General features: G+C 27.2%; 3 protein-coding genes across 7 annotated transcripts; 2 read left to right on the forward strand and 1 right to left on the reverse strand.

Annotated features, from left to right (window-relative positions):
- Positions 1-1012: 1012 nt before the first annotated feature.
- On the forward strand, positions 1013-4037 carry LOC146724125 (bolA-like protein DDB_G0274169). 2 transcript variants are annotated; one of them, XM_085480401.1, is made up of 4 exons: positions 1013-1428; positions 2413-2630; positions 3657-3725; positions 3824-4037. In XM_085480401.1, exons 1-4 carry the CDS (start codon positions 1386-1388, stop codon positions 3920-3922), a joined length of 429 nt encoding a protein of 142 aa, XP_085336527.1. In that variant the 5' UTR covers positions 1013-1385; the 3' UTR covers positions 3923-4037. The 2 variants fall into 2 exon arrangements, with proteins under 2 accessions (XP_085336527.1, XP_085336528.1); XM_085480402.1 differs by having other exon boundaries at positions 1024-1428; positions 3842-4037.
- A 195-nt stretch (positions 4038-4232) lies between these two features.
- LOC146724126 (set1/Ash2 histone methyltransferase complex subunit ASH2-like) lies at positions 4233-18501 on the reverse strand. Its single transcript, XM_085480403.1, has 6 exons — positions 18297-18501; positions 8461-8638; positions 8121-8265; positions 7582-7717; positions 6381-6632; positions 4233-4809 (listed from the first exon to the last, which is right to left on the reverse strand). The coding sequence occupies exons 1-6, from the start codon at positions 18348-18350 to the stop codon at positions 4705-4707; spliced, it is 870 nt and encodes a 289-aa protein (XP_085336529.1). The 5' UTR covers positions 18351-18501; the 3' UTR covers positions 4233-4704.
- On the forward strand, positions 11382-13755 carry LOC146724127 (dynein light chain roadblock-type 2-like). 4 transcript variants are annotated; one of them, XM_085480405.1, is made up of 4 exons: positions 11382-12527; positions 12749-12904; positions 13032-13366; positions 13440-13755. In XM_085480405.1, exons 3-4 carry the CDS (start codon positions 13309-13311, stop codon positions 13649-13651), a joined length of 270 nt encoding a protein of 89 aa, XP_085336531.1. In that variant the 5' UTR covers positions 11382-12527; positions 12749-12904; positions 13032-13308; the 3' UTR covers positions 13652-13755. The 4 variants fall into 4 exon arrangements, with proteins under 4 accessions (XP_085336531.1, XP_085336532.1, XP_085336533.1 ...); XM_085480406.1 differs by having other exon boundaries at positions 11382-12276; XM_085480407.1 differs by having other exon boundaries at positions 11382-11967.
- Positions 18502-24072: the final 5571 nt, after the last annotated feature.

The following is a 24072-nucleotide window of genomic DNA, read 5'->3' on the forward strand; positions in this document are numbered from 1 at the left end:
ATCAGATTTAATAATTTTTGTAATTAACTTAAGTAAAATATATATATATATATATATATATATATATAAAATACCTAATACAGGGTAAAAGTACAAATTATCATCTGTAATGAAATTAGAATATCCTTGAAGACACTCATGGCTGGGTACTTCGTCCTCATTACATATGGTTTCACATAATCCACACGTTTGAACACGAGACTACAAAAAATATTTTAGAAAATATCTTATATAACAAATATTTTATTTACTTCAATGTTTTTTTGCGTACGTTACATAAAATATTATTACTGACATAACTTATATGATTAAAAATAACAGATTTATATTTATATGTAAAACAAGATATGTTAAAGTGTTGCTCGAAATTGACCTTTCTCAATTTATGTTTACTTATAATGTTAAAGACATAATAATGTCCTTAATTAAGGGGATGCTGGAGTTGTGCAGGGACTTTTGTCGTATATAATCTCGAACACGAGCAATATTTGCTTCATGTAAAAATTCTACAGTTTGTGTTATGTGCAAAATAAGAGTCAGCGTATGCACGAGACAACATATCTGAACAATATCGTGCAATTGGAACTAAGGTTAAAAGCCTAGAAAAAAAGAAAAATGTACTTAAAATTTTGTACAACCTTCGCATACGCTGGCTCTTATTTTGCGCATAACAAACTGTAGAATTTTTACATGAAGCAAATTTGCTCATATTCAAGGTTATGTACAACAAAAGTCTCTGCACAGCTCCAGCATCCCCTTAATATTAATAATAATATTTTTATAATAATATATATGTACATGTTTATTATATTCATCAAACAATATTATTATACTTACCATTTCGATATCCATTCAAATCTTTATCGCTCGCTAATATCGCTTGTAGTTGGAAAAATCGAACTACATTTCACGTCGCTAGCGACTTACATGACGTCATCACATCGCAGAAAACGAGCGTCGAGCGACAGCATGAAAAGGTACCTTTAAACATCAAAATGGCATCATTTTGACATCGATTACGTCATTAGACGTCAAATTCATGTCATTTTGACGTTTAATAACACCAGTTTGCTACTATGGGTGGTTTCGGATTGACCAATAAGAATGCAATCTTCTTTGCTCTAATTGGTCGATCACGATCTTCAGTTCTAACCTAATCTAAATCGCACAAATCTGTAGTGTAATACGGGTTTTATAAAAATGGAGATCTGCATTCGTGAATTAATAGGATTCTTGTATTTCTTGTATATATAAAAATCTGATATTTTTTGAAAAAAAAATATATATATATTTGTTCTGAGGTGCTGTATATTGAAAATAGGATAAATAATTATAAATAATAAATGCAATATATAAATAAATAAATGCAATATATAAATAAATAAATGCATAAAACAAGATTTTTACGAAAATTGATATGTAGAAAAAGTAAGTACACAGTTAAAAGTGTTTTATATTACCTTGTGTAAATAAAGTTAAATTATAAACTAATTTATAATTATTTAACTAAATCGATGGAAGTTTTGTACAATAATGATTTTGTATTTTTGTCAGGGTTCATATGTTATTAATGATTTTGTAAAACTAAGTTACGTTAAAAGTTGGTTGCTTATATAAAATTAATAAGTTAAAAGTTTGCACATAAATAAAAATTAACTTGGTTAAAGTTAAGTTAAGATCAAATTAACTGAAGTTAAATTAAAAGGTAATTTTTAAAAACATTGAATTAAAATTTTGTTTGTTAATTCTTTTTAAATTTATAATAACAAAGAAATTTTGATTTTTATATAGAAATATATTTTTTAGTAACTACAATTAATGACAAATGAACAAAAATTAATAATACTTTAAAAATAATACGTTTATAACTTATAAAAGAAACAATATAATGGTATTCAGAGATAAAAAAAATTAAACTTAGGAAAAAAGTTAATAAGTTTAAGGTAAAAAATAACTATTTGAAGTTAAAAATTGATACATTTTATATTAACTAAACTAACAAAAGTTAATAACTTTTTAACTTTTAACTAATTATAACTAGTTATTATCCAACTCTGAGTGTTGTTTATTATTGCTTCATCATTATAAACATTTTATAATTATGTACTTATTCTTTAAGCGTACAATGATTTTTGTTTATTATTGCTTCATTGTTGTTATAAATATTTTATAATTACATATTTTTTCTTTATGCGTACAATAGAATAATTTATTCGAAGAATTGTATATAACATTTTACGCTTTAAATTTCACTCCTGTATACTGATGTAGATTTCTTAATATTGATTGCCATAACTACATGCAATTTGTACATACTTGCATTCTGTTTCCTTTGAATCTATATAAACATTTGTTTATCTAATACATATTACTTGTATAAACATGAATGTAAATTAAATAAAAACGTTATAGATTATAGTGCATTACATTTAGAAGATACAATGAGTGCTAAAGCAATATTGAATGGCCCGATAGAAAATTCAATTAGGAAAAAACTGGAAACTATATTGAAACCTCTGTATTGTAACGTCATTAATGAATCTTACATGCATAATGTTCCCAAAGGCTCCGAAACGCATTTTAAGGTAGTGGTTGTATCAGAAAAATTTAACAAGAAGCTATTAATTGAGGTAATTATTAAAGATTTTTGTGTTTATTGAATATTTATTAAATATTTTGCTAAAGTTTGTTTTAAAGCCAAATTTGAAAAATTTTGATTTTGGTTAATCATGAGAATATAAAATATAAGAAGGAAATAAAGTAAAATAATAAAAACATAAATTTTTATTTACGTAATGATTTATTTTAGAAATCAATATATAGTTGTAAATTACTTTTTCTCAAAAACAACTAAGTATTTTCTTTACAATCAATTGATTCCCTCCATTATTTTGTGCATAAAAATATTCAAGTAAGATTATCAAAAAATGAATAGAATCTATATATATTTAAAAAATTAAGGCAGATTCATTTAAGCAAAACTAAAACTTTATAACTTTTTATGCAGCATATTGCGAGAAATAGATTTATATAAAAAAACTATGATAATGCTATTTTAAAAAATTAAGATGAACTTTGAATGATCTTGAAAAAAATCATTCAAGGGCATTTTTAGCTCACGACATTATGTCTTCGAAATCCTGCAATTTTGTTCTAAAACACCATAATTTTCAAATATTTACCTGCTAAAATTAAGAATAAATTATGATTTATATATGTGTGTGTGTGTGTGTATATATATATATTCTTATCATATATATATATTCAATATATATATACACACACACACACATATATATAAATCATAATTTATTCTTAATTTTAGCAGGTAAATATTTGAAAATTATGGCGTTTTAGAACAAAATTGCAGGATTTCGAAGACATAATGTCGTGAGCTAAAAATGCCCTTGAATGATTTTTTTCAAGATCATTCAAAGTTCATCTTAATTTTTTAAAATAGCATTATCATAGTTTTTTTTATATAAATCTATTTCTGACAATATGCTGCATAAAAAGTTATAAAGTTATAGTTTTGTTTAAATGGATCTGCATTAATACAATATATATGTATATATATATATATCAATATACAAGATTTTATAGAGTATTACTTTAAATAATATAAATAATCTAAAAAATCTGAATTATTAATATAGAGACACCGAATGATACATGAATTATTACAAGTGGAACTGCAAGAAGGCGTACATGCTTTATCAATAGTAGTAAGTAATGACGATTGATCATTAATCAGTCTTTGTACTAGTTCAAAAAATAAATTATGCTCCATTTGATACTCAACTAAAATCAAATTTTTATATAGATGCAATGTATGTTTAAGGCGAAAACACCAGAGCAATGGGAAGCAAGCAGCAAAATAGTGACCACGAGTCCTACTTGCAGAGGTGGTTTCGGAAAATAAAGTTATTTAATAGTTTAATCATCAATTAAAAAATAATAGGCTATAAAAATAAATTATGCAATATCTGTAATAAACATGCATATAATAAACGTATATTTTACTGTGATTTACATAAGTAATATATACATATTTTATTTTATATTAAATGAGATCTTTCACATGCATACATATGCTCTACATGTATATATATATATATATATATATATATATATATATATATATATAATAATTTTTTAAATTTGTAAATTTAAAACAGAATAACAAAATGATAAAATAATTAAATTATATAAATCATAATTCAATATAATGATTTTTTTAAAGAAGAATTTAAGAAATTGTTCAATATATGAAGCTTTATATTTTTAACATTAGGATTCACTTTCTCAAAAGATATCAATTGAGTTATTTTTCTAGAGATAATACTGCTGTAACTTTTATTCCTTTAGTTACAGCATTTTAGATAAAAATATAATAAACTATATGGCGCAAATTTTGTATGCATGCAAAGAATTACATATCATTGATGAGATTTAGTAGTCTCCTTTTTACCTTTGTCTCTTAGATTCTTCCATGTACCAAAAATAAAAAAATTTTTATAAATGTATGCGAATTGTGTGTGTATGGGGGGGGGGGGGGTATGTTTATAAGTATAATAAGAAACCAAAAATTAATTTTTGGAGTGTAAATCACGTGTTGCTGCGTTAAACACTGTATATGCGTATCAGCATATCAGATCCATAATATAGAATAAAAATAAGGGAAAATAAAAGAATACACTAATGTCATAATACAAATGTATCTAGTCTTAGTTTGCCTTCGTTCTCGGTGAGATAAAGCATGTCCGCCATGGATTGCTCGGCTATCGCCTCTTCTGCCTTCTCGTGCATCTGTAACAAAGATATTTTTGTCAGCAAGAATTGATATTGTTCAGAATCACCGAAAGTTTCTATATTTTTCCCTATCTCGAAGAAAATCTCATCAGTACATATTTAAATATCGACTATTGCTTTGGAATCTTCCACTGGAGAACCAATTAGAAGTTTTCTAATGTATGCAAATCCAATAATTCACGCTTTATTACGTTTATTTTACATAACATACAGGGTATCCCATAGGAAATTGCTGAAACCAATTAGCTGTCATTTTTTAACATCACATATGTAAGCTAATGATAAATATTTTCGAAGTGCACACAGTTTGAATTTGTACAAAATTCTGTTCTTTTATAAAAACTCATAAAAACTTTTTCTAACATATCATTTTTAATGTTATTGACGATCGTTTTAATAGCTGCTATTAAATCTGGCACTGTTGAAAATATTTATCATTAGTTTATGTGATTATTAGCACTTTTTTCATTACTTTTTATTAATAAAATAAATTGGTACATAAATATTTTATTTATATCCATTAAAAACTGCAGACTTTCCTCTTCCCAACACAATTTTTGATTTCTCAATAACTGCATGCATTAAAAAATGACTACTGACTAGTTTCAGCGATTTCCTATGGGACACCTTGTAAAACTATAAAAATGGTACTTACTCTCGCTATGCGTAAGGTTTTTGTAAAACTAGATAACACGCGCGCGCTAAACAAACTTTTTCTCCGCGAGTGTACATAATTTTAATTTGTCGAATTTCAATTATGTACATAACTTAAATTCTCGAATTTCTATTATATACATAATTTTAATTCGCCTAATTTTTATTACGAACGTAATTTTAATTCGTTGTACTTCTTTTATGTAAATAAATTTAATTTTTTATTTTCCATTATGTATATAATTTTAATTCTTGAATTTCTATTATGCAGATAATTTTAATTCGCCGTATTTCTATTATGTAAATAACTGAAATTATGTAAATAACTGAAATACCTAATAGAAATTCGGCCAATTGAAATTATAACATAATAGAAATTCAAGAGTAGTTATGTATTGTACATAGTAAAAATTCGGCGAATCGCCATTTAAAACATAATGGAAATTAAAAAATTAAAATTATGTATACAATAAAAATTCAAAAATAAAATTATGTACATTAATTCGTTACATTTCTATTAGGTATATAATTTTAATTCTTGAATTTCCATTATGTACATAATCTAAATTAACTGAATTTCTAAAATACATAATTTTAATTCACCGAATTTCTATTTTTCTTTCTAACTGAGAAACTGTAGTCGAAACCGCTCAGTCATAAAAATAATAAACATTTATCAGATTTTAACTATTACACCAAATCCTTTAATATACATTACTATCGCTACACTAACCCCTCGATACATACAACTGTCAAAATATGCAATGACAACCGCTCACGAAGTAAATGCTGTGACAGAATCAATCATCGCAGAAAAGAGGCAACAATACTTCGAGACTTTCGAAAAGACAATAATATGCAATAAATCAATATAATATGCTTTCTTAGAAGGAGAATGTGAATAATATACTTACGCCTCTGAATGTAGTATCGGTTGGAGGACACTTAAAATTCGGCCCAAAATTCACGGAAATTGTTGCGCTTTTATAGATCGAAATTCCAGGATAATAAGCGCCTTTGTTAATGTCTATATAAGCCTCGCCTTGATTGATTCCGTTTTTGTAGTACACGATCTTGCTGCCTTTTAGAGGTCGTAGAGCTTTCAAAGCTTCCTGCACTTGGTCTTTCTCCTCGTAATATAAGTGACTCTTGAATTTCACTAAGGGCTAATTTTGGAATAAAAAAAACAAAGGAAATGTTTAGGTATTTCTATAAAAGCATATATATGTGTGTGTGTGTGTGTGTGTGTGTGTGTGTGTGTGTGTGTGTGTGTGTGTGTGTGTGTGTGTGTGTGTGTGTGTGTGTGTGTGTGTGTGTGTGTGTGTGCGCGCGCGCGCGTGTGTATATATATATATATATATATATATATATATATATATATATATATAAATTATATGTAGAATATTAACCCCTTAAGTGTCAATGAAAAATCCGCCAAAATAAAACTGGCCAAAAGTGCTTCATGATGGAAAAATCCGCATATTTTATTAAACGCCAATAAATAACTTTTGCAGTGCAGCAAGTGAACTGATAATACATACTTTAATGTTTTTGAGATCACTGATTATAAGTTTAATGTCGGATTTTAGAAATTGAAGCGGATCCAATATGGCGGATAATAATTCTTCAAAATTAGTATAGTTTAAAAGTTATTTTATTTTTCAAGTAACCGGTACAATGTATCAGATAAGGCTGGATCTACAACAGGTGTAGTAAGCTGTAAGCCTTAAGAAATTGATTAATCACAGTCAATTATTCCCTTCATTCTTGACTGTGATTGGTGATTTTCTTAAAACTTAGAGCTTACCACACCTGTTGTAGATCCGACCTAAAACATTTTTTCATACTAAAAATCTAAAATTAAATCGATAATTAGCAATATAGGGAATTAAAAAATGTTTGAGATTATCCGCCATTTTGAATTTTGAAATTCTGACCTCGGATTTCTGATCGGCACCACAAAAAACCCCCGGAAAAGTGACTTACTTTATATTTCTAAGTTTATGTCATTGATAGCATCCTTGACACACAAACGTTTTTCTTGCCTGACACTCAAGGGGTTAAGACCAGAAAGAGAGAGAAAAAATTTTTTTTATATTGGTACAATATACTCACTCTATCTTTATAAGTATTTGGAATGTGTGATGCATCATGTGTGTTTGGAAGAATAATGAGGAAGCCCAATGTGTCACCCTCGCTATATCCGTTGCTATAATGTTTGCCGCGACTTTCGTGAAATCGCGTACCCTTCCTATATCATAATATTGTACAATGAATATTCTTTTACCTTAACAATATACTATCTCAAAAATTCACAAAATATTTTACAAGATATTTTACATTTTACATTAAAAAATGGTTAACTTCAAACCTTTATAACTCAAAAAGTACTTAACAAAAAAATTTTTTGTTATAAAGTTTTGGAAAGCTCTTGAGATAAGCTACAAGAATATGCAATGATAAATGGTTTCATTTAAAAAATTCAAGATGACTTTGCCCTGATCTTGGCAAAGTTCTTCAAGGTCAAACTAATAAGATTAGTAAATAGGTTTTTTTTAAGCCTTACAACTTTTAGAGGACACATTTTTCTATAAACTTATATTTTTCGAGATTTTTCAAGGTTTCCATACTTTTTCCCCACTTTGTATGAATACCTTGATCTCCATGAGTAACCGAACTTATCGTAGCCAAGTGGAGCTTGTAAGTTCGCGTATTCTTGTCCCCATCCAAGTCTTGTCGCTGATCCTTCCGGCATTTCCTCAATGGTGGCCTCCCAGTACCAAGTGCCTCTGCTTACACCTATAAGATATTTGTAAATTTATTGAAGATATTTATACAGACAAGTCACAGCAAACATTTTTAAATATTTGAAATGCAGAGGCAAATAGGAATTTCTTTCTAATCATAGAAAATTCAAACTATGCAAACAAATCAAATCTGCTTCCACTTAATCCTATCGTCAGCTGTGTCTTTACAAATTTATAAGGTTCTTACTATGTGTGGCTCTTATCATGCAATATCCCTTTTCCCCAGTGACCGCCAATCTATCTTCAGCGACTTTGAGCTGTGGCGCGCGATCATGTAATGCAAGTAATACTGTACTCGGGCTGAGAGCACGGTACAGCCATCCAGGTATAGGTTTACCAGCCCAGTCGCTGCTCTCGTCAAATTCCTAAACACAAATTAAAATAATTGAAAAATTATATAAATTAATATTAGAAACCATTGCTTGGTGATATCATAATTTATCATTTTAAGATATTACAATAATTTATACATTTATAATTTATAATTTATAATTTATAATTTATAATAATAATTTATACATTTATTATAAAGCATTATCATACATAAAAATTTACTTTTTTATATTCTTTTCTAATATTTTTAAAGTTTTTTACATGAAATTATAGCGCCTATCGTTTGCTATTATTAGTACTTTAACTATAAAAAAGGATTTATTTTTTAATCTGTACAGTCAGTAAAAAGATTAGAGATCGAATCCAACTTTGAGTTTCGGTAAAACCGGGTTGTAAGATTCCCTTAAAATTTTGAATTAGCAAAAAAAATGCCAACAGTACATGGTATTCCCAAGTGGTCATCCATCTAAGTACTAACCATGCCCAACATTAGTTAACTTCAGTCACGGTCTTATGTAAGACCATGACTTCGTCATGTGATCGGACGAAAACTTACTTTACTTTTAATAGAACTTTATTCATTTTGATTGAGTTACATATTCAATAAATGAAAATCATTCAGATGAAATATTTGTTACAGTATAAATTGAAATTCCTGCCTCATGGCTTAACCTTCAGCTTCTTATAAATAATACAAATATATGTTCGTCTTCGCTTAAATGTTATTTACAATATTCGTTTTTCTTTTTATTTGCTCAAACCTATTTCCTAACTTAAATGATATATAAATATACTATAAATAATAAATAAACGTCAACTATAAATACATTCTGCGTCAGGTATATCGAGTTCTTCATACGCTAATTTATACAACCATTTCTTTGGTCTAGTTGCTTTGTCGAGACACATTATTTCTTTAACCAAATCAATTCCATTATTTATTTGTTCTGTGTAGAATCTTGAACCGATTTCATCAATGTGGTTTTGTATTAGGCTTATATTTGAAAGTTGTAAGTTTTTGATTTTTTCATATCTGTCCTTAAAATTAATCGTAAACATTTATTTTAATACGATTGTAACAGTTTAATATTTGTAGGAGCTGCTGAGCACCAGACAGAGCCGCATATAACAATATCGGTCTCAAAATTACTACATATATGAGTCTTTTATTTGTAATACTTAATTTAGAGTTTTTAGCCATAAGTGAATAATAGTTGTCCCATGGTCCCATATGCTCTTTGAATTGATTTGCTTATATGAACTTTATGTTTATCTACTGTCAATCTACTATCTAAATGCATGCCGAGATATTTTACCGAACTTTTAATTTGAATTGATTGTTTATACAATGTAATCGGTGTAAAAATTCGTGTTTTTGTATTTTCTAGTAAAAATAATTGCTTCTGTTTTATCTGCGTTAAGTGGTATTTTCTATAATTTGTAATAATGTTCAAGAATGTTTATATGTATTTGTATTGCCGCTACTATTGCGCTAAAAGAGTGTGTATATTGCCGTGTCGTCAGCGAACATTGCTAATTTGGTTTTAGGAAATTCCGGCATATCATTCAAAAATATATTAAATAATATCGGACCGAAAACTGAGCCTTATGATACACCTGCCCTTATTATTTTCGTTTTAGATTTACTATTATTTATTGTTACTCGAAATGTTTTATTATTTATATATGAATGTATTAACTTGATCATATAAAACGCGTATTTTTGTTCCAGCATTTTATATAACAAATCCATCCAAACTTTATCAAAGGCTTTTTCTGTATCTAAGAGTAACATTACTGTTACGTTATTTTTTACTTTATTATAATTTACTCGTATGTCATTTACTATTTTTACTATTTGTTGTACTGTGTTGCGTTTTTTCCTAAAATCAAATTGATGCTTATTTGTAAGTTTGTTATTTTCGGCATGCTTTTGTAGTCTATTTAATATTTTTTCCATTACTTTGCTTAACGTGGCTAAGAGGCTTATCGGTCTATAACTGATTGGTAATGTTTTATTTTTACCTGATTTATGGATTGGTATTATATACGTAGTTTTCCATTTTTAAGAAAAATATGCTAGTTTAAATATCTGTTCGTAATGTTCTGCTAATATGTTAGCTTTTTGAACATATATTAGTGATATGTTATATTGTTATTGGTTAAGGTAGCTATGGGTTCATAAGATTTCTTTAATGATTTAATCATTTTCCAGATGGAACTTTTTTGCACTTAATTTTTGTAATTTATTATTCCAAATGTCATTTCTGTATTTTACTATATCCTCTCTGATTTTACGTGATATTTTTATTTAGTAAAATTCTATTTTTGTTCAATCTTGTTTTTTGCCATATTTTCCTTATTTTGTTTTATATTTTATTTGATTTAAAATAGTATCGAGTAAAATTTTTAATATGATTTGTTTTTAATATAATTTATAACAGCTCTTTAGAAAATTTTTAATCAACAAATAAAAGGCAATAAGAGCTAGATAAGTTCTATAATAGAAATATATTGGTGAAAAGATTTATAACATAAATTATTAAATATTATACAGAAGTAAATTCGATTCGTCGTACGTTTTGGTTGTCTTTTTCAACCTTCTTCAGCGAATATATTAAAAATTAAAATATTAGTATAAATAGCAATAAATTATTCATCAATGTCATTATAACAAAAATATACGGAGTAAATTTTTATGTTAACACCCGAGATCAACGCATTTATAAAGCAAGAGCATTTTTTAGTATATATTCTATTCCTCACAACGTCATTATATGTAATTGTCGCGAAACAGATCTCTCGCTAATTGTTCTGTTAGGAGGTCGGTTGCGAATCTCAATAACAGCCATTGTTAATATGTCTATAAAATCATAAGTATACGAAAAAAAATTAACATTGAAGATAAGTAAATTAATGAAAATGGACTTACAGTTAAATCGAGTAAGATGTTGTATTGTGACGTGGAGGCTTACAGATGTTAATAGCTCGAGGTAACAATAACGTATGATTTTTAACTCTCAGAGAAACGACCGCACAACTGGCAAACCATCAATATCTGTTTTTAAATTGAGACTATTATTTTGCCTTTTTATAAATATCATCTCTGAAATTAATCTTTTATTATATTGAGATTCTTTATCAAGTATTTTTACATCGTCCCAACAAAATTCATGATTATGTTTTAATCTATGGTCAGTGATTACGGATTTTTTTACATTTCTGTGTATATTAGATCGATGTTCAGATATTCTAGTAGATAATTTCCTACTAGTCTGACCAACATACGATGCATTGCACTCTTTACAGTCTATCTTATATATCACATTGGTGTTTGAAACCTTAGGAATAGGATCTTTGTGTACTTTGATATATTTATTCAATTTGTTAAGTCAAAGTGTTATATCTTGCTTTATAAATGCGTTGATCTCGATTGTTAGCATATAAATTGACTCCGTCTATTTTTATCAAGAGACACGGTAGTGTCTCGCGACCAGTTAAGGGCGTAGCCGAGACACCGTGTATCTTAACGCGAGTCGGACATTTGAGTCTTTATAATATTTCGAATTCTCAATAACGGCTGAAGCAATCGAGTTTATACTAGACTTAATCGATAGATTGAGTTTGAATTATATAATAAAAGTGTCTTTATTTTTGCTCTACGTGATTTGTAAGCAGAGATATATAATTGCAAAGTCGAAATATGAAAAATTTCTTTTAAGAAACGTCCCCGTCATCATTATTATCATCACGCAAACATAGTAGTATCGTGCTACACGTATTCACACGTATACAACACATGCGCACACATATATTACACGTACACAACACATGAATAGATGCATGTATTGGAAATGTCCATCTCGCACGTTTTACAACAGACGGCGATAGTTGCCCTCCGCTATATTGACAGCGTGCGGCGTTAGATATTTTCAATTTTCAATTTCAATTTTTACATTCAATTTTAATGTTATTATTTGCAAATTTATTGTCATAATAATTTATGTGCAAGTTTACAGTCTGTGATACAAAATCAGATATTTTGCTATTATTTCAATAATATTTCAATTATATAAATGCCTATGTATGAGTATGCATATATTTTTAATAATTTTCTTAATTAGCTTCTATATTTTTTTCAGTTGTACATCAAGCAGGTAGCATTATCAGCTCACTTGTGAGCATGGGTTGGGCAATGGCTAGTTATCATCGCAGCATTCGATTAGCTTAACAAGATAAATCTAATATCAGTGCTATAGGAACTATTTTACAATTTCTCTGGCATTTTCTTATTGCAGGTACATATATATCCAATAATTAATATACAAAATTAAATATTATTCATCACACACTTTGTATCAAAATAATATATTTTTTAAAATTTATTTTAAATTTATTTAATCATTTTTATCATTGTGATTGTAGTGGCAAGGATCTTATTGCTCAGTGTCATTGCAAGCATCTGGCCTGTATATACCATAATATATTGTGTAATACATTGGCTAAGTATGACAATATAGATTTTGATAGATTCCCATGGAATATTGGAATTTTGTCGGACTTACAGTCATCCACCACATATGCAGCCTACAATTAAAGAACGCATTTATTCCATATGATTTGCTTCCGTTATTGGAATATTTAAAATAAAAATTTTATTAATAAATTTCGATGAAATAATTTATAAGAGGTTGAAGAAACTATGAAACAAATTCAGTCTCATAAAAGGGTAGTTGGAACAATAGTGGTGAATGCAGAAGGTATTACATGAGATCATTGACATGATTTACTTGTAGTTGTAAACAAAAATTTATAAAATTATATTTGTTTTAGGTATTCCTATAAAGTCAACATTAGATAATACGACAACAGTTCAATACGCAGGTTTGATAAGTCAATTGTCAGATAAAGTTCGTTCTGTCGTACGTGACTTGAATCCAACAAATGATTTAACTTTCTTGCGCATACGTAGCAAAAAACATAAAATTATGATGGCACCAGATAAAGAATTCATATTAATAGTAGTACAAAATCCAGTTGATTGATATTTAAAAGAAACAAAAATATATTTCAAAGTTAAGATTTATTTTTTTGGTTGTTAATTTAATCTGTATGCTACATTGGATGTTAATATCTATTCAATTAAATAAAGAAAAATAAAAGAATAAAGCTTAAAAATTATACAAAATGCAGTATTTAATTACTAATTTAACAAATTATGAACTTTTAGAGTTTTTAAATAGTGCTTTCTTCTTTGGTAACAATATTATATTTTTAAGTTTGATAATTATGAAAATATGTATATATAGTAATTCATGGCATGTTTATTTTTGTATTTAATACAATTATAAATGTACATTTCTCATCAATAAAATATCACAGTATCTTTTTTATAATTTAATTTTAATATTGAGATTGTTTTTATTCAGTGGAAAAAAAAATGTGTAGTTGGTCCCTATTAATTATACATACATATAAGAGTGTCGCACAAATAATTCTATGCAGTCTTTTTAAGATAATATAAAAATACTTATAAATATAATCAATTAAAATACATATAATCAAAATTGTATGTATTAAAATTCAATAGCATATAAAAAAGATTTTTTGAAATTATATATATATAATAAAAATCCAACATTTTATATATATATATATATATATAAATATAAATATATATTTATTTATTGTATATCATAAATATATATTTATTTATTTATATTTACCTATCTTTTTTTATATATATGGTAGAAATACAATGTATGAGTTATTTTATTTTGCAAAATTTTTGAAAGTTAAACTATTAATTACAATGAAATTATTTCATATAATACCGAGATTCTTTTCATAATAAAGATTAAGAGAGAGTTAGATTTTATCATAAGATTTATAAAAGTCATAAGATAAGGTTAATTGCATATTGTATAGTTTATCTCTCATTTTTTAAAGTAAATAAATATCAAAGTTACATTGCTTGAACTGGTGCGTTTGAAGTATGTTGTCTTTTTGAGGGATGCAAGACAATATAGTACAAAAGCATTGCTGTAATTCCCAAGAAAAAGGAAATGATACAAATAATAAAGATTATATTAAAGTACTAAGCCTCTTTAACTGCAGGAGAACAAGCATATTGCCATAATAAATTTGCTGCAATATTTTCAAAAAAGCAGATAACATAGAAAGATAGATGTTTTCAAAATGTTTTGCTATCTACAGCATTGAGATATATAAAAATGTGCACTATGCCAATAACGGAAGCAAATAATATGGAATAAATGCGTTCTTTAATTGTAGGCTGCATATGTGGTGGATGACTGCAAGTCCGACAAAATTCCAATATTCCATGGGAATCTATCAAAATCCATATTGTCATACTTAGCCAATGTATTACACAATATATTATGGTATATACAGGCCAGATGCTTGCAATGACACTGAGCAATAAAATCCTTGCCACTACAATCACAATGATAAAAATGATTAAATAAATTTAAATAAATTTTTAAAAATATATTATTTTGATACAAATTGTTGTGATGAATAATATTTAATTTTGTATATTAATTATTGGATATATATGTACCTAAAATAAGAAAATGCCAGAAAAATGTGAATTTGCTTATTTATTTAAAGATGCTTATCATATACAACAATGAATGATATAATCTCTAAAAAACTCACCTTTAAAAAAAAGGTAAAAAAAGGCGACCAGTTAAGGGCACGCCATTAACAAAAATTATCCATTGCAAACCCATGTACAATAGAATTGTATGAAAAATTATCGATTATAAACCCATGTACAATCGTACAAAAGTAATGAAATAAAAAAAAAATTGCGCCAAGTGAAAGTAGAAACTTGTACCAGTGGAAAATTAAAGTTGCAGACATATATAGAGTCGTATAATGAATCAATAAAAATTTAAATTTGCAAATGTAGAATTGTACCATAAAAAAACTTATCTTTTAAAAAAAAGATAAACAAGATGCCAAGTCCATGCGCCATGTGAAAAAGTGTTAAACAAAAAAGTATTTTTAAGTAAAAAATCTATCAATTGACAAAAATTTATGTTCTAAAATTAATATCTCTACAAAAAGTAATGTCCAATTATTGCGCGAATAAATAAACATTTTTATAAAAAATTAAAATTTAAATGGTTGGAAGAGCAGTCGCCCGGCAAGCGAAAGGTCTCGGGTTCGATTCCCGATTCTGCGACTTTCGGATCTATATTTTTCTCTCGCACTTTATTTCTTTAGGGGGAATAGGGGATACATGGAATTAAAAATCTCTTGTAGAGATTATTCCAATTTTATATCTTGGCCGTGTCCAAGTAAAAATTTGGTGCCTTGTGTGCACAGGTATTTAATTCTAACGAAAAAATTTAGTTTCGTTTAGAATAACGCACTGTCATCCGCGATTTGGCTCTTATTGCCTATCTTATATATGTTAAATTTATATTTATATATTACAGAGCCTAGTTAAACTCTTAAAATTTAAAAACTTATGCAATTTAAAATAATATAAAATAAAAAGAAATAAAAAATTTTAGTTAAAAAAAACTGGGCGCGCTGCAATGAGTTTAAAAGTAACAATTTAATTTTAATATCATTAGAATATTATTTAGCAGCGCGCCCAGTTTTTTTAACTAAAATTTTTTTATTTCTTTTTATTTTATATTAATTTTAAATTTGCATAAGTTTTTAAATTTTAATTTTTTATAAAAATGTTTATTTATTCGCGCAATAATTGGACATTACTTTTTGTAGAGATATTAATTTTAGAACATAAATTTTTGTCAATTGATAGATTTTTTTACTTAAAAATACTTTTTTGTTTAACACTTTTTCACATGGCGCATGGACTTGGCATCTTGTTTATCTTTTTTTTAAAAAGATAAGTTTTTTTATGGTACAATTCTACATTTGCAAATTTAAATTTTTATTGATTCATTATACGACTCTATATATGTCTGCAACTTTAATTTTCCACTGGTACAAGTTTCTACTTTCACTTGGCGCAATTTTTTTTTTTATTTCATTACTTTTGTTACGATTGTACATGGGTTTATAATCGATAATTTTTCATACAATTCTATTGTACATGGGTTTGCAATGGATAATTTTTGTTAATGGCGTGCCCTTAATTATAATGACATTGATGAATAATTTATTGTTAATTTATACTATATTTTAATTTTTAATATATTCGCTGAAGAAGGTTGAAAGTACAACCGAAACGTACGACGAATCGAATTTACTTCTGTATAATATTTAATAATTTATGACATTTATGTTATAAATCTTTTCACAAATATATTTCTAGTATAGAACTTATCTAGCTCTTATTGATTTTGTTTTTGTAATTATTTTTGTCGTTAGTTGTTGCGCTTTTTGTATTACTTCTGTTAATTTGTTTACCTCGATATCTAACTCTGTATGATCTTTTATTTTATTATTAATATTTATATGTTTGCCTAGAATAGATTTAAATTTGAACTAGTTTTTAAAGTTAAATATTTTATGTCTCATATCTGTCAAGTTTTGTTTTAAAAGAGTGAAATATATTGATTGTGAATCCGAATCTAGTTCATGAAGTACATTTATGTCAGTATAATTGTAATTTGCTTATTTATAACTATGTCTATTGTGGTGGGTAAGTACCACTATTGTTTGGTATGTGTATACTATTTTAAAAATTCAAAGTGATTTTTTGTGTCTCTTGATGGTGCTATTCAAGGTTTATATAATATTACTATGTTATGTTCCCTTTGAAATAACTTTTGTAGAAAACATTTTTTTTCTAAAATGCATTCTTACGAAATGTTCCACCTGTACGTTTTGAAATGTAACACCCTGTATATACTAATTAATATAGTGTAAATTCAACACACACACACACGCACGCACGCACGCACGCACGCACGCACGCACGCACGCACGCACGCACGCACGCACGCACGCACGCACGCACGCACGCACGCACGCAACGCACGCACGCACGCACGCACGCACGCACGCACGCAACGCACACACACACACATATATACCAAGGTATATAATACTAATATAATATAATATATACAGGGTGGCTGGTAACTCGTGCCCCACCCGTCAGGGGCAGGTAGGTCAAACTAGTAAAAAAGTCCTTTACCATTTTGCGATTTTCTTAATAATAAAGGAGAATTAATTAATAAAGTTTAGCCAAACCACGCGAGTGGTAGGCGCGCGGTGAGAAGAGCCCACTGGAAGGTCCAGGTTTTATGTATGTTATTATCTTTTGCGTTTGTGTAGCACACGCGAATAGACAAATTTTTATAAATTAATTTCTCATTAATTATAATTAATAATTGAAAATTTTGCAAATTGGTAGAGGACTTTTTTACTCAGTTTGACTTGCTCTACCTGCACCTAACGGATGGAGCGCGAATTACCGGACACATCCTGTATAGTATAATAATCTGCAAAATTAATACACCATTTATACTTGGCTGAATAGCTTTAAAAGCGTGCAGAAAAATAATCATTGGTAAAAAAGGACAGCAATAGGATTCCTTTGTATGTAAAAAATTTCTCTTCAATGTAAAATAAAATAAAACTTGTTTTTCAGTATAATAGTATTGTAATTTCTCTTTGACTAACATAAGGATTCACTAAAAGAAAATCTTTGTATAATAGAAACGTAAAGTGCTTTACCTGTCGGAAGGGCGCTATGAGGATCTGGTTCTGCCAAGATATATCTGTAACCATCCTTGTTAAAGGGGTGCTCGAGTGGGTAACCGTGAGCGGGTAGTTTAGGAGTGGTCATATCGGATCCTCTGCCTTTTTTCCCGGAACCAGCACCCGTGGCCTCGCCCGGAAACTTCCGCTTAGCATTACGACCGCGTAATCCTCCACTAAGTGGCACAAATTTCCTTTTTTAATAAAAAAAATCAACTTTTTCGCAAAACAACTTAATTTTTTTTTTCCCCAAGGTTAAAAATCTTCTTCTCCTCAAATTCAAATTAATAAAGGGGTAAAAAAAGAATTAAAAAATTTTTTTTTTTAAAACGATGTTAAAAATGTACGCAAAAAAACAAAAAATTTTTTTAAAAATATATATAATATAATATTAAAAATTTTTTTTATAAAAATAACTGAATATAAAAAATATGAAAAGATTAATCAATACAAATTGGCTTTAGTAAGGTTTCGGGCAAAATTTATTAAGACTATTGAATTTTTCCCTTTGTGTTTAACTTCGCATTTTTTTAAGCGGGTACCGTACACTTTTATCTGTATAAAATAAAGCAATTTAATTGTTCGTTAATTTTCAAAAAACCCCTTTGTCATTTTGAAAAAATTTTTTGGGGGAATTTAAAAAAAATTTTCCCAAAATTTTTTTTTTTTTTTAAAATCCGCTGCAACACATCTTTATAAATATTCGATTTTTTGTTTTTTTGTTTTTTTCATAAAATTTAAAAATATAATATTTTAAATTAAAAATATAACAATATAATATATTTTAAATAAAAGAAAAAAAACTTAAATTTTTTAGATTTTAAAAATATAGACAATTCTATGTTTTTAGCAAAATTTTGATAAATCTAGCTTTTTTTTATAGTTATAGATTTAAATTAAAATTTTGTTAAAAATAATTAATATAAAAAAAGGGGCTGTTTTTCCCCAAACTTCTTGATAAGTTTTAACCCCCCTGACGTGCATATTTTCATTTTTTTCAGAAAAGTTCAAAAAAAAAGAGAAAAAGATATGCTACCTTCGAAAAAAACTTATAAAAAAATTGGAAAAATACCCCTAAAAACAAAAACCATCCGAATGTTTTGGGCCCCCTTTTCTTCCCGCAGGTGCCCCAATTTTTAATCATGCTTCATAATTTGGTTTAATCAAATGTAAGTTAAGGGTTTTTCCAAAACCCAATAGCCCTTGGACCCCGTCCCCCTTTTCGCCTTTGTAATAATGTCCCGCCTCTTAAAAGAAATGCTCTGGGTCTAGAAAATAAAAAGGGGGTTTTTAAAAAATAAAAAAATTTTAAAGATTATAAAAATAAATTTTATTAATATCTTCAAGCAGTACGAATTTTTTTGCATGGGTTTTTCCAAAAATCTTGATTACTTAAAAAAATAAAAAAATTTACTTTTTAAAAAAACCTGCAGATCTACTTGTTTCTAAATTCGTAAGGGGTCTGATTCGATTATTTCGAAAGTAAAATAATAAAATATTTTTTTATGATAATATTAAAATCTAAAAATGGAACTTTCAAAAGGAGCAAACTTACATAACAAAAACATAAAAATGCGTTTTTAATGAAAAAAATAATGTAAAAATTGCATTTTGGGTTATTATTGGTTTAAAACGGGAATTTTTAAGTATATATTCCTAATTATAAATTCAAAATCAAATCAAACTAAAAAAAAAAAAAACCATTAGATCCGGCAGCCAGGAAATTTGAGTGATCGCGGGGGATCGATCATCTCTCCCAGTGACATAATAAAGGGTTTTTGATGTCCTTGCCCTTTGGAAAGAGAGTCCTGCTGTTCTTTTTTTGAAATCTGCAGCGGTTTGCGTTTTCGTTAACACATCTGTGGAAATGCTAAAGATAAAAAAAAGCATTTTGATTAACAATCAATAAAAAATTATACTTTGTTAGATAAATTTTTTATAATTAATTTTTGACCTCACGTCCTGTTCTTCTTGAAACTCTCAAACCTGTTGGGAAACATTCTTGCCATAAATATATGTTATCTAAAAAGGGACAAAATTGCCCAATTGATATCCGATGGGTTCATAAACCAACGAGAACGTGGGGGCAAAGTAGTTTCCCCTATTTAAATTTCTTTCCTTGTTGCGCAAAGATTTCAGTTTCTACAGTAATCACAATGTTATAAAAATAGATGTATAATATCACTGCAATATTTAGAGGCAACCCATAACAGTTTCCCATTTTTATTATTTTTTCTCTGTCCACCAATCTTTCCACTGGGTTCTCCTTGATTTCGTTTTTTTTATCGTCAAGCTTTTAATTTTTTTTTTTCCCAGCAGCTTTTATCGATTCCCCTTTATCACTTGGCAAATTTTTTTAAAAATTTTTAAATTTTTTATAATTTTATAAAAGCTTTCAAATAAAATTTTTACATTATTTTTTTTTTTTCGATTAACAAAAATATATAGGGGGGCCTTTTTAAAAAATATGATCGAATATTTAAAAAAAATTTTATAGATATTTGTACAAATTTTTTTTCAAAACTTAATTAAAAAAAATTTTTTTTTTTTTGGGTTTTACATTCTGAAAGTTTTTCAAAATTTTAAAGTGTGAAAATAAACCCCAACTATGTTGTAAAAATCATAAAAATTCATGCAATGCAAAAACATGATGTAGGGATATATATAATTTAATTTTATTTTTTTTTTAGTTAAAATGTTGATATATATCGAGGAATTCATTACCTTTGTTTTTTTTCTTCTGCCAGTTTACAAATTTCCCTTTTTTTTGAAGTTTTCTTCTACTCAGTGGATGCGATTTGCATTACTAGATTTTCTTACGAACTACAATCAAAAAATAAAATTCTTCGTTTTTAAATGAAACAAAGTAATTAAAAAAACTGTATATTAAGCTTTCGAGAATTGTGTTGAAATTCCCCCAAACCCGGGTTTTTTTTTTGCATGCGCGGTAAACAACTTGACTTAAGGGTGATTTACATCAAACGTCAATTTTTTTGTGGAAAGGGAAAGCTTAAAAATTTTTTTTTTAATTGTTTTTTTTTTTTTTTTTTGTTTTTTCTATATTTTTATTTTTTTAATATTTAAAAGTCTAAAAAAAAATTCTGTTTTTTTATTTAAAAGAAATATTTTAAAAAAGCCTTACCGCAAACACAGCCCTCCAGCACATATAGTTAAGAAAACGTTCCATTTTGGTCCAAAGTCACAAAAAAATATGATACATACGTCCTCACTGTAATTATATTTTTAAAAAAAAAAACAAATTATAAAATTTTTTTTTAACAAAAATTATTTTTATTAAAATTAATATATAACACAAATATAAATATAATTATATATATTATTTATTTATTAATTTTTTAGTGTATAATTTTTTTTTTTTATATTTTTAATATATTTTAAAATTTTTTTTTAATGCACTTAAAATTTTTTTTTATATTATTGTATTTATATATTTATATTTTATTGTATTTATAAAGGGTGGATACATGGACGCCCCGGGGGGAGCAAAGGGGGCTTTGTCTTTAAATTATCAAAAAATTTTTTTTGATATTTTTTTTAAAAATTTTTTTTTTTTGTGCAAAAATTTTTTTTTTGCTCCTCCCCGAAAAAATCCTGGGCCCGGGGCCCATGGTGCTACAAAAAATTAAATACCTGCACCCTTTACCCCATTGTATTTAAAAATATCTTTTTTAAATTATAATTAAATTAAAAGGCCAACTTAAGAGCTAATTGATTAGGTGTTAAAAATTTTTTTTTCACGCATGAAAATAATACAAATGATAATTAAAAACGTTTCAACTGACACGCTTTAAAAATACAAATTGCTTTGCTAAAATATCAATAAAATTTAAAAAATTTGGGAAAAACAGAATTATCATACTGTAAAATTATAGACTTATAAAAAACGCAAAATAAAACTCATACTTTTTGGCTTAAAATTGGCGATCGTTCGAATAGTCGTAAAAGAGCCTATAATCCGAACAAACAGATTTCGTATTTTTTTTTAATAAAAGTCTAATTTGTAACTATGTGAATAATATGAAAAAAGCTGTGAAATAATAATGGGTACCCGAATATTGATATTAGATTTTTAAATAAAAAAGTGATCACTTACATCTATTCGAACGATAAAAAGTTTAATTCTTTAAAAAATTCTTTTAAAAATTATAAAAATTATACTTTTACAACAAAAAATATCTTCGGGTAGGAGAAAAAAAATAGATCCGAAAATCACTGAATCGGAATCGAACCCGGACCTTTGTTTTAAAAACCCGGGGGATTGCTCTTCCCAACTAGTATTTATATTTTTCTCTCGCATTTATTTCCTTGGGGGAACGGGGATTTATGGAATTTAAAACTCTTGTAGAGATTATTTCAATTTTAAATTTTACCGCGACCAAATAAAAATTGGGGCCCTTTTCCCAGGTATTTTAATTCAACGAAAAAATTTGTTTCGTTTTGGGAAACGCACTTCACCGCGATTTGGCTCTTATTTCCTGTCTTACACTTTAAAATTTAAAATTTAATTACAGAGCCTGTTAAACTCCAATTAATTTCAAATTGGCTTTTTTTTAAATTAAAAGTTTAACTCGAGTTTAAATTTTTTATTTAAAAATTTTAAAATTTTTTATATTTATTAAAAATATAGTCTTTATTTTGTGCACGCTAATACAAAAATTAATTCGCAAAATAAGATTTGAAAATATCTAGAATTTATTTTTACTAATATAATCTTGCATCATGTTTGGGGGGGAATGCGGTATGCAATATGTTGGGGGTAAAAAGGGCCGCCGGTTCACACTTCCAGTACTAACAAACGCCATTACACGAAGAGATTGAAAGGGGGGAGAAAGAACCCCCTTTGGCTTATCTGAGAAAAAAAAAATACCAAGTAAAAATTTTACTTTTTACTTATCTTATGCCGGGCGAAAAAATTTTTTTCGTAATTTTTTCTTAGCTTCTATTTTATAAAAATCAAAAACTGAGATCGATTTTTTCCCCTTTCCCTTTTATATTTCCTCCCTAAAGACTGAGTTTAAAGACTCATTTTTTACGTTTTAAAGATGTCATTTTTCGTTTTATTGTCCTTTTGACGTTTAATGTCTATATACGTCATTTTTATTTTGGCCCAATGACGCAGTTTGTTACCCCGGGGGATTTTTTCAAAACAATAAAAAAATATATAGTAATTAATTTTAAATATAATTTCGCAAAAAGGAATAACTTTTTAAAACACAAAAATAAAAAAAAAAATTTAAACAGATTTTTAATAAAAAAATAAAAATAATAAAATAATTTTCGAATAAATATACGGGAATTGCGGGGAACCAAAGCAAAATGGAAAGTATACCAAAAACAATTGTGAAAATTATAGATTATATATATATAATAAATTTTTTTTTTTTTTTTTTTTTTTTTTTTTTTTAAGTCAGCTCCTTAATTTTTAAAAAATCTTTTAAAAATTTTATAAATTTTAAAAAAAAAAAATATATATAAAATTTATATATATGTGATCTGGGTGTTAGTCGTTTTACGCAACTTTTAAAAAATCGATTGACTCCCTTGTCCTAATAATTATCATCTTTTTAAATCTTTTTTTACTAAAATTGGGGCCAATCGAAAAATTATATTAAAGTATAAATTTTCACCCAAATTGTTTTATCGGCACTTTCCCCCTGCTTTTGGTTTTAGTTGCCCGGATTTTTCGATTATTTTACTTTTTTACAATTATAAATTTTTTATTTTTAGGACA

This window comes from Nylanderia fulva, unplaced genomic scaffold (assembly GCF_048542155.1).
Source record: "Nylanderia fulva isolate GAGA-0341 unplaced genomic scaffold, ASM4854215v1 Scaffold148, whole genome shotgun sequence".
Taxonomy (NCBI): Eukaryota; Metazoa; Arthropoda; class Insecta; order Hymenoptera; family Formicidae; genus Nylanderia; species Nylanderia fulva.